This window comes from Thamnophis elegans, chromosome 9, assembly GCF_009769535.1.
Source record: "Thamnophis elegans isolate rThaEle1 chromosome 9, rThaEle1.pri, whole genome shotgun sequence".
NCBI classification, from domain to species: domain Eukaryota; kingdom Metazoa; phylum Chordata; class Lepidosauria; order Squamata; family Colubridae; genus Thamnophis; species Thamnophis elegans.
In genome coordinates this window covers 43,242,495-43,254,733 of record NC_045549.1, presented here as the reverse complement: position 1 = coordinate 43,254,733, position 12,239 = coordinate 43,242,495, and the positions used below count along the sequence as shown (strand labels likewise).

The window sequence follows — 12,239 nt, the reverse complement described above, 5'->3', positions numbered from 1 at the left end:
CATTAAAAGTTGGCACTAATATAACAGCAAATAATCATCTTGAACAAGAAGGCCCCAGCTAACATTCTCCATCTTTTCTAATAATTTGTATTAGGATTTCACTAGCAAATACTGAAAATCACAGGACGTTGAATCTCTAATGTGGCCTAATGTGGATATTATTTGTTAAATGATATGGGGGTAATAGGCTTGGTTATATACTAGATTTGTGTATTATTAATAGATGCTCCAGTAAAATGGTTTTTTGTTTGTTTTTTTAAAAGAAATTGTAGAATTTTCATTGTTCACAGACACATAATAGATATCATTTTTAAAAACATTTCATAAGTAGATTAACTGAAATAAACTGATTGCATATAGTTCCTTAAAAATTGAGACCATTAATGTGAACATTGTCTTTTTTTTGAAGGAGTATTTAAACCATGACTGACCAACTTATCTTAATGGAATCTGAATATGTTTGTCTGGACTTGTTCTTCATTTTAAAAAGATTGATTTTAAGACAGACGAGGCAGAGTTTCTTATGATTTTATTTTAATGTGTACTGTAATTTTAAAATTTGGACTTCTTGAACCAGAATTCCTTCCTAAGTAGAAATTGTGTTTTTCTTAGTTTTTCAATACCAAATCAAGGTGAAAAAAGAATACTGGACAGAAATTAGGATACAATATATTAGGTGACATTTTGATGAGAAGGTGTGTACAAAATTTATTCTTTCCAAATCTACATAAAAAATAGTTGTGTTAACATTTTAAGAAATCTCAAAAATAAGCTAATGAGGAAATGTGGCAAATTAAAAAAAAAAACAGAACTAGGTAAATTTGAAAAAAACTAACATTGTATGGTGTTTGGATCAGGCTAGATAGTTCTTATGTGTTTATTTTATGAAGGATTAATAATTTATTTAAATATTCAATTAAATAAGCAATTATTCACACTTAGTCACAACAACAATGAAAGACAATGTCTTCTAGAATATGGAATAGAAATAAAGTTTATTTTTTTCCCAATTATAAAAAGTAAATTTTATATTCACACTCCACGGCACCGTTTAGTTAAATAGTCATGGTGCATAAAAGATAATACATCTTAAGTGAATATTAGTACTTAGCTCCTTTGTATTTGGTTAAGAAAATGTAAAGAAAACGCAAGTGATCTTCTGATGGTTTTCAGTCTTCACCAGTAGTTGTTTATGCTTTCTTGAAGAATCTTTTGGCTATTACTCCTTCATAGGTGTAAGTCTGAAAAGATTTTATTTTTAAAATAAGTAAAACAGGTCAGAATATCAGCAATATTTTTCTGCATTCACAGTGCTTATTTTCTCAGGAATAGTTTCATTCTATATTCCAGAAACCAGCCATTTTTAAGGTGGCATAAATAGTCTAAAATCAAATATTTATTGTTAAATAATGATCCATAACTACATGACACATAGTCCTGTTTGAACAGTTTTCATTAATTCTAGTATTTACTCAGCAATATAGGGGTTGCATCCAGAAAGAGAAGTGCTCTTGAAATTATTAATTAAATTATGTCAGAAGTTATGAATTTCATTCCCAAGCTGAGCTACAATAAAATCCAAGAAGCACTTATGGTTGGATCAGTAGTTTGTTATTGTGGTAGGGCCCATATTAGCAAGCAGGCAAAGATGAGACTATTGGAAAAAGCAAACATAGGCAAAATCAGACTGTGGAATGAAATCCTGCAAGGAGCACTGCATGTGACCATGGTTCACGACAAGGCTCCACTTATGATTATATATTGTGAACTGTTTTTAATTGTTTTTTCATGTTTTGAATTTTAGAAGACGTTATTTCAGGTTGTAATTTGATTTTTCTTTTCTTTGCTTCAGCCCCATAACTGGCTTCTCAGCTATTGCTTTTCTTATAACTGCAAGCAAATATTTAATTTTTTGTTAAACCTTCTCAGTTCCTTGTTAAGATAATATGAATTTCTACTACTGTAGATTACTGTACATAAAAAATACCTATGATACACTTACCTGAATCATTTCGTCTCCTACAATTTCCCGCAGTGCGTCAAGTTTCTTTCCATTATCCTTACGGTTGAATGCACCTATTAGTTGGTTTCCTTTCAGCTCCATGTCCCCTATAGTACACATCATGCATACAAGGAAGGAGGGAAAAGATGAGAGGAAGGAAGGTTACTTATATGATATTTGTAACTGGTTATAAATAAAGTCGATGTGTTTTGGAATCCTTTACTGTGTAGCCTCTCAACCATCTTGTCAGCTCACCCAGGGGATCAGAAACTAATTCCTGTGAGAAAGATTGAGGAAACTAGGAATATTTATCCATAGAAACATTGAAGTGGGTTATGGTAGCCCACCTCTACAGGGGAAACTCTATAATACTAAGAGAAAAAGAAATTTGTCTTACATTGAGTTCAGTTCCATCAGCTAAACTGTAGTCAAAAATTCACTCCCAAAGTGACACATCTCTATGCGGCGGAAATGCTGTTTTCTTGAATGTGATTTTGTTTCCGTCTTGTTTGATTGTGAGCTTCAGATTGTCATGGGCTCCAAGCTTCCTCTTCACTAAATTAATACCTATAAAGGTTAAAAATGTGTTGTGAGTTAGTTGTCACAGCAGACAGATACGTTTTAATTACTTATTCTAAAGTAAATTGTCTAAATGGGTGTGGCTAGATTGGACAATTGATTCTGTCCTCTTAATTCTTGTTGGCAAACAGGTGGCATACAGAGCCCTCTCTGCAGGCAGCAAGCGTGCCCCCAGCTCAGTTTCCGCCGCACATGCATGCGTCGGCAGCTGATTGTCAGGTCTCTGCCATGCATGTGTGAGTGGTGGGGCACATGCAGAAGATGCACGCACATGCATATGAGGGCGGGTTGGACGTGGGGGAGGTTCATGTGTGTATGCAAGAGGGGAAGGGCGCACATGGGGTTGTGTATGCATGTGGGGGAGAGGTGCGCACACGGGGGGTCCCATGCACATGCACAGGGGAGTGCAGGGGCGCGCATTGCATTATGGAGGTACACGTGCGCTTTTGGCACTCGGCACCAAAAAGGTTAGCCATCACTGGTCTAGGTTTCGGTTTTAAAGGGTTAATACAACCAGTTTACAAGGATCTGCTCATAGTTTCTTAGGGATTTTAATCCATGTGGAATTATACATAATGCACATCTCGGACTATTAATGTGACATTAATAGTCCAAAATGTACATTATATATAATTTCACATGGAATTCCACCTTCACTTTTCCATATCTGCCAGTAGCTGAGTTCACAAAACAGACTAACCCCCAAATCAAGCAAAATATGGGTGATGAATAAGCACATAAACCCAACCCCCACTTAACAATAGTCAAGTCCTTTTTTTATGCAATCTGAAGAGAAGCCAGAATATTGTCTAAGGTCAAATTGCTTAGATCAGCTAAATAAACATGATCTGATACTTCTGAACTGGAAAATAACGTTATTAAAAAAGGAGAAGAGAAAGCTCTGGGTGCAAAATTAAGTAAAATTACATCAAGTTATACAGTATTTAGTTTACTTTTGTAATAAAAAGCCTAAAGAAAGTACCAAGGGAAAACTAGACATCAGTGCAATCACACAGAAATACTGATTAGTAAAATAAATAGTAATAAATAAATAGTAAAATAAAAAAACAATTATTCTCGAGTCAAATAACTAATGGGAAGTAGCACATATGAAAATAAATAATAAATTCATTGAAAAATGAAATATAGATCTATGTGGGAATGTGGGAAACAGTGTATATCATATTTGAGGCAATAATAATGAGAATGATACAAATGATGAAATAAAAATCTTGCTGGAAGACTTCTGACTCTCATTTCAGTCTGCTACATATAGTACCATCTTGGCCAGATTCCAGAGCAGAAGTGATGGTATGTGAGCAGGAATTGATAATTGAAACTTGCTAAAGAAACTAATACTTTCATCATTTGATTTTTGTGTTCATGATCTACAGTTGCCAGGATCCTAAATCTTTTGACACTGATCCTTGGATGCAGTTGATGTTTAAGAAATCACAAGATTTCTTAAGATTAGATTTTGTAGAACGCAAAGCCACTTAGGTTAGATTCCGAGAGTCTCAGAGTCTTAGGAAGCAAAAAGTTGAGAGTCTTATTTGTTAACATTTCTGTTTGTCGCAGAAAGAAATGTACAAACATGAAAGTATATAGTAAATATTTGAGGGAAGGAGAATTTTTTTAAAAAACCTGGAATGAAAGTCCAGGGATTAATAAAAAAGAAATGCCAAGGATTTGTAGCAAGCATTTGAATTGCATTAGCAATCTGTTTTTCTTAAGCAAGGAAATGCAGATCTTACCCATTACTTCCATGAACTTTTCATAGTTTTCACTCTTGTCTACTTTCCAGACGCCATCAATGCCATGGTTGTTAGCTATTACAAGAAAACGTAGAACTAAAAGAAGGTTTCCTATCCAATCTAGAGTAAGCTTTCTGAAGAGTAATTTATATCTTATTTATCTTGAAAGCAATTCATACACTGATGTGGCTGACTAAAGTCCAATTAGTCAGGTAATCCTATAAGACTAAATCACTACAGCGTATTCAATCGTTATAATTAGAATAAATCTATTATATTTCATTCTATCTCTTAAAATATTGCTTGTATTCTTTGGTAAAGTTGTGATTACTAAATTCTCTTCCCTCTGAATAGGGTGTACAATGTGGGAGGGGGAGCTTAGATGATTACTTGTGAGAAAGAATGAAAATGGTTCTTTAAATGAAGCAACACTTATTTTAAGTAGCAAACCTACTGTAACATTTTTGTCATGTTTCCTTTTATTCCTTCTATCTGCTCAAGCAAGGATAATAACTCTTCATTCCCCTTTAAATATGTGTTCTTTGGAAGCTGTTCCACTGAGTAAGGTAAAGATATAAATAATGGGTGACAGGTTATTTACTCTGGGAACAATTGCTTATAGTTTCCTTTAACCAGGGGTGGGTTTCTTGCCCCGTTCCAACCGGTTCAGTGGAACGGGGCCGGTGGCGTCCTCACGCATGTGTGCGGTGCGCGCGTGCACGCGCGCGGCGCACACATGCATACTAGCGTCTGTGCGATGCTCCAGCTGCTCCTGGAGGATCGCGTCAGGTGCTGTATGCGTCCTGCGCATGCGTGGAAGCGCAGAACTCGTCAAAACCGGGTAAGAAGCGCGGGCACGCGGGTGGGCCCTTCGCCATTCCCAGAAGTTACTTACTTCCGGGTTCGCCAACCAACCAGTTCGCAGGGACCGCCGCAAACCGGTTGAAACCCACCCCTGCCTTTAACCCTAATCAGGTGAGGCTTACTTTTCTGTTCTGAAATGTAGGAGATAGATCTGAGGGAGAAAGTGATTTTAATATAGAAAGCCAATCAAACCAAATCACTCGGAGCTGAGAAAACAATGTACTCTTTGCACAGACATGTGTTCATAAGCCCCCCCTCTCTCCTTAATAGAAGACTGGTTTCACAATAATTACATAATAATCCTATTTTTATAGTTGCCTATCTAATATTTGAATTTAAACAGCAGTGGAAACTCTGAGCATCATGTTTGAAGAATCATACTTCAAGAATTTTAAGAGTTAGAAATCTAAGAAATGCAAACCACCATATCTATGTGGATCAAACTGGCGGCCCACAGGCCAGATGCATCACATGCAGGCCATGCCCACCCCAGCTCCGCAAATGGGAAAAACATGGGGAAAGCATCCTGAAACATCACGTGATGGCAATGTGAGGGTGCAAGGTTGGCACCCTTGATGTAGATAGTTGGAGGAATGGGAACAGAGGCTCTAATTCCTATTAATTTCCTGCTGTTACTGCTGCAAATTTAACATTATTTCACAAATCTAAAATGAAGTCTGGTGACTATATTTAGGCTACATAAATTTATGGCCCTCGGATGTTCAGATGTCTGTTCAAATTACCTGACTGGACTTAGGTACCTTTCAGTTACAATTCACAACCTATATTACCACAGATAAGATAACGTCTTCATTATGTAGCAATCAACTATGTTAGATAAACAGTTTGGAGATCATGATAAAATGAGCACTTTTCTACAAGTTTCTTGACACAGCCAGTGTCGTGCCCAGAACTGTCAATGCCACCCCTGGAGGGAATATCAATAATTTGTAATGATTTTGCAGTTGTGCAGATAATTTTGCAGTTGTGCAGATAATTATCAGCAGATAATTTTATGACTGGCTCAAGCAAACAAAAAAATCTTCCATTTACTTGGAAGTGTTCTAGAGAACTAAGAAAGTGTCCTGAAGAATAATATGCAAGCAATAGAATGAAAGAGAAGCAATAATTCAGTGGTCTCCAATCTTGGCCTGTTTGATTGGGGATCTTCAACTCCCAGAATTCCTCAGTCAGCATGTTTTAACTCTTCAAATCTTTAAATTTAATGATATTTAAATTCTTAAAATGATTTAGAATGTGGGTAAAATAGATGGTAGTAGCAAACCATGTCCTGTAGTAAATGTAGATTTCATTTAGTAAACCATAATTGGGGCTGACAACTTAGTCATTAAACAACAACTGTGCTTACAATTTTACTTCCTCTTTCCTTGCTCAAAATCTTTGATTGGATAGCTATTGGATATCATCAGCATAGCAAAAATTTTCAGAGTTGGTTTCTGGTAAATCACTAGAATATAGATTAAAGGGTAGTGGGACTAGAATTGATCCCTGTGGGAAGACATTCGTAATGCAAAAGAATTACCAGTGGTACTTCCTACATTGATTTTAAAGTATCAATATTTTAACGTGTTTTTCCAGAAGGCTTGCTATTTTAAGACGCAGAATATTTTCTTCAGCTTGAGCATCAAACATCAAGCCACAACCTGCTACAGTCAAATCAACAACAGCCACAGAAGTGTTTAGTCCTTTTTGGAAATCATCTTTGATAAATGAAATAAGAATCAGAACTTGCTTTGCAGCAGCTTCTCTGGCAAACAGGCAGAAACCAACCTGGAGAAAAGGCACAATCATATCAACATGGTATATTCTGATATAAAGTAATCATTCAAGAACTTCATAGCAAATGCTCAGCAGAACTATAGGGCAGTATCTTGCTGGATCATCATGTGGGGTTTTTTGGGGGGGGCGGGTTAGGATGGCAAGGGTTTGGGATATCTTGCACTGACTGGAGATTTTTCCATTGTTCAAAACATCTGTATAAAATTATTGTAGCTGTCTTAATCAGAAAAGATCTGGAAGGGAGGTCTTGGAGGTCTTCTAGTCCAATCCCCTTCTCAAGCAGGAGACCCTATATCATTTCAGATAGATGGCTATTCAGTCTTTTCTTAAAACCCTCAAGTGATGAAGCACCTACAAGTTCTGAAGGCAAACTGTTCCACTGGTTAATTGTCATCACTGTTAGAAAGTTTCTCCTTAATTCCAGGTTGCTTCTCTCCTTGATTAGTTTTGATCCGTTGTTTCTGTCCTGCCTTCTGGTGCTTTAGAAAATAGTTGAATTCCTCTTCTTTGTGGCAGCCCCACAAATACTGGAATACTGCTATAATGCAGTGGTGGGTTGCAGGCGGTACGCCCAGTACCGGATACCGTTTCCAGAGGGCCCACCCGCCAGCCCGAGCTCCTACTGGTGTTTAAAGCCTTCCGCGCAGGCGCATGGTGCATACAGCACCTCGTGCGACACTCCAGGAAGCAGCTGGAGCGTCGCGGAGGCGTGCGTGCATCCAGAAGGATGCCACCAGCGCCGTACCGGTTGCAACCCATCACTGCTATAATGTCATCCCTAATGCTTTCTTTTCACTAGACTGGCCATACCCAATTTCTGAAATTATTCTTCATATGTTTTTGTGTCCAGGCCCTTAATCATCTTAGTTGCTCTTCTTTGTACTTTTTCCAAAGTCTCAATATATTTTGTAATGTGGTGACCAAAGCTAGACACAGTAGTGCAGATGTAGTCTTACTAAGGATTTATAAAGCGATCTTACTAAAGATTCACTTTATAGAATATGGTAATAAATATTTAATAAACTCTGGGAGCATCCCATCAAGCCAAGTAGCTTTCCCTATTTTGGCTTTTTCTAGCTCTTCCAACTCATCTTCTGGGGATTGCAAAGAAAGAAGTGAATTTTCTAAACAGGTAATCCTCAAATTGACAGTTCACTTAGCAACCATTTGAAGTTACAACATACTCTCCCCCCCCCAAGTACATATGACATAGTCCCAAAGTTACGAATGTTGCAGCACCACAGCAATCATTTATACCAAGGGTAGTCAACCTTTTTATACCTACCGCCCACTTTTGTATCTCTGTTAGTAGTAAATTTTCTAACCGCCCACCGGTTCCACAGTAATGGTGATTTATAAAGTAGGGAAGTAACTTTAGAAAATTTATAAAGCAGAGTTATAGCAAACCCCTACCGCCCACCATGAAAGCAGGAACACCCACTAGTGGGCAGTAGGGACCAGGTTGACTACCACTGATTTACACAAACAGCCGCAGAGGCACTGCAACATTCGCCCTGCCTATTCCCTCCCAGCTGGGTCTCCATAGGTATTGAGCCTTTGGAGACTCACCTTGTGACAATCTAGTGAGCCATTGATTCTTTACCTGCTTTGGTGCATTTACAGGGAACAGAGGCCTAAAGTACTGTAGTGTGAGATCCCGCGAGATTAATAGCGTGAGATCTTGTGCTACTGATCTCATGTGATCTTGCACTACAGTACTTTAGGTCTCTGTTCTCTCTGAATGGAGGCCGGTACCAGATCCACGGCAAAAGGCTCTGCAAATGGAGGGAAAGCCTCTACGTTTGGAAAGCTTTTTATCGTGGATTTCATGCAGGCCTCAGTTCACAGACAACAGAGGCCTAAATTACTGTAGCTCGAGATCATGACTGAAGAAAGTTTCCAAGCCAATGAGACTCACAAATCAGGGGTAGTTTTTTTGTACTATAGGAGGACTCCACCGTATGTGGAAGTCCACATCTTAGTGTATTGTTCCCAGTTTGCTTTTCTGAAGTTCCACCTTGGTATCTGGGTTGATCTTATGAGAAATAATTGTAGTCCCAGAGTAGGTATGACTGGTCTGTGTTGGGTATTCAGAAATCTCAGTTTCCTTGTATAGTGGCATTTTAAAGTTGCCCATGATAAGATCTGGGTTTGTTTCATTTTACCACTTTGCAAAACAGCAGGTTTTCAAATATTTGGCATCATAAGCTAGGTGAAGCTCATTCTGCTCTATCCAGTTTGCTAATATTTCCCCATTCTTGTTATTGTTGTTTATCCCCAATCAATATAGTGTCTATTAAAATCGCCTATATACTCCAGTAGTGGCAGTGGTGGGTTAGTCCACTTAATGCTGGGAGGTTTGTAAATCAGGGCAACTGGAATCCATCAGTGATTGCTGATTATCGTTGACACCGAAGCAAGATGCATCAAACACTGAATACAAATGAAAATCATATGCAAAACAGTTTTATCTCTTTAGAATTCATGCAGCATGTCAGAAACATTATGCAACTAAATACATTATAGTCATTAAAAGTTTATTTCATATTTCTCAAAATTCCTTTGTGATATAGGCATTCTGAAATTATACGTGTGTTCAGTTTAAAGTGGTCTATTGTAATTGCCAAAAGTTTTTCCAACAGCAAAACTTTTGGGGGGAAATTGTTCATTGTTCTTAGAGACTTCCTTTCTCTAAAATAATACTACAGAGAGTTTTAGGTTCTATGAAGAATCACAAAGAAAGGACTTGCAATATTGCAACATTGGCATTTTTAATCTGTAGCAATCCAGCAAGAACTGCAAAATCAGATTATTTTGAAATGTGTTACTGTCCTTATCTACTCTTAGATAATTTTTGTTTAAGGTTCACACCATTCTAAAATGGTCATTCGTTGAGATAGTGATCTCATCTCCTTGATTACCCAATAATAATTTTCAGATGAAATATTTCATATAACCCAATTACTACTTTCTTACAGCACTATGGAATAAATTATTAACCAACAGAGACATCTAATCAGTGATAGTTATATGTATAAAACATAAAAATTGCACCACAAAAATGAAACATCATTCCAAAGATCAGAGATCAGTATTTCTTTCAGGGTCTGAAACTTACATAATTTGTCACATAAAATGGTTTGACACAATCAAACTGAATGGGATCAAATTCAGAATTTGGCTTAGAATTTTAAGTAACTTATTCTTCTTAACATATACATATACTGGGTAATACAAGCCCTTGTTCTAACAAGAATCAAGTGTCAAATATAGGTGCTACTAACAAAATGATGAATAATTTAGCTCTCAGAGAATTGGCCATGTTAATCTATTTCAGCCCAATCAACATTATGAAATTTTTTCATTCATTTCATTCATTTCATTTAATTTATTTGTATGCCGCCCTTTTCCCTGAAGGGACTCAGGGCAGCTCACAACTCAAAAGGGAGGGGAAAAACAAACAGAGTTACAAAAACATAAAAAACCATACATAGTTAAAAGCACAACAATCATACCATTCAAAGTGGGGCAGCGAGTCTTTAGCCCCAGGCTGTCGGAACAGCCAGGTTTTGAGGGCTATGCGGAAGGCCTGGAGGGTGGTGAGGGTACGAATCTCCACGGGGAGTTCGTTCCAGAGGGTCGGAGCAGCCACAGAGAAGGCTCTCCTCCGGGGTAGTCGCCAGTTGACACTGGCCGGCTGATGGAATTCGGAGGAGGCCTAGTCTGTGGGATCTAATTGGTCTAGTGGAGGTAATTGGCAGTAGGCGGTCTCTCAAGTACCCAGATCCAATACCACGAAGGGCTTTGTAGGTGATGACTAGCACCTTGAAGCGTACCCAGAGATCAACAGGCAGCCAGTGCAGCTCGCGGAGGATAGGTGTTACGTGGGTGAACCGAGGCGCACCCACGATCGCTCGCGCGGCTGCATTCTGGACAAGCTGAAGTCGCCGAATACTCTTCAAGGGCAGCCCCATGTAGAGCACGTTGCAGTAATCCAGTCTAAGGTCACAAGGGCACGAGTGACTGTTGTGAGAGCCCTCCCGGTTCAGGTAGGGACGCAACTGGTGCACCAGGCGAACCTGGGCAATGCCCCCCTGGTCACAGCTGACAAATGGTGTTCAAAAGTCAGCTGTGGGTCCAGGAGGAGTCCCAAGTTCGAACCCTGTCTGAGGGCGTACTGTTTGACCCCCCAGCCTGAGAGGTGGAACACTTGGCCAATTAATAGGAGGAAGCACAGCAGCCACTTGGTCTTATCTGGATTGAGTACAAGCTTGTTAACCCCCTCCAGTCCCTAACAGCCTCGAGGCCCTGGCACATCACATCCATCGCTTCATTGAGTTGGCACGGGGCGGACAGATACAGCTGTGTATCGTCCGCATACTGGTGGTATTTTATCCCGTGCCGTCGAATGATCTCACCCAGCGGTTTCATGTAGATATTAAAGAGGAGGGGGACAGGACCGAACCCTGCGGCACCCCATATGATAGGGGCCTAGGGGTCGATCTCTGCCCTCCGACCAACACCGACTGCGACCTGTCCGAGAGGTAAGAGGAGAACCACTGTAAGACAGTGCCTCCCACCCCCACCTCCGCAGTCGTCGCAGAAGGATACCATGGTCGATGGTATCGAAAGCCGCAGAGAGGTCAAGGAGTACTAGGATGGAGGCATGACCTCCATCCCTGGCTCTCCAGAGATCATCGATCAATGCGACCAAAGCGGTTTCCATGCTGTAGCCAGGCCTGAAACCCGACTGGAAGGGATCTAGATAATTGGTTTTCCTCCAAGGACCGCTGGAGCTGAAAGGCCACCACCTTCTCAACACCTTCCCCACAAAGGGGAGGTTGGAGACTGGACGATAGTTGTTTAGGACGGCTGGATCCAAAGATGGCTTCTTCAGGAGGGGTCTCACCACCACCGCCTTCACTGCGGGGGGAAGACCCCCTCCCGAAGGAAGGCGGCAACAACCGCCTGGATCCAGCCCCGTGTCACTTCCCTGCTGTTAACAACCAGCCAGGAGGGGCACGGGTCCAGTACACATGTGGAGGCACTTACAGCTCTCATGGCCTTGTCCACGTCCTCAGGGGTAACAGCTTGAAAATCAATCCAGTGATGTCCTACCAGATTATCCCTTGGTGCCTCAGCTGGTTCTGCAGGATTGGAGTCCAGGTCCGCCCGAAGCCGAGCAACTTTATCAGCGAGGAATTGGACGTAGTCCTCAGCTCTGCCTTGCAAAGGATCGC

The 12,239-nt window shown here is 39.9% G+C and overlaps 1 protein-coding gene across 1 annotated transcript; it reads right to left on the bottom strand.

The window, feature by feature from the left end:
• Positions 1-1,190: 1,190 nt before the first annotated feature.
• FABP2 (fatty acid binding protein 2) lies at positions 1,191-8,698 on the bottom strand. Its single transcript, XM_032223639.1, is given in 6 exon segments — positions 1,191-1,241; positions 2,003-2,110; positions 2,400-2,569; positions 4,336-4,410; positions 6,864-6,990; positions 8,603-8,698. Coding segments are annotated over 6 exon segments (627 nt in total).
• Positions 8,699-12,239: the final 3,541 nt, after the last annotated feature.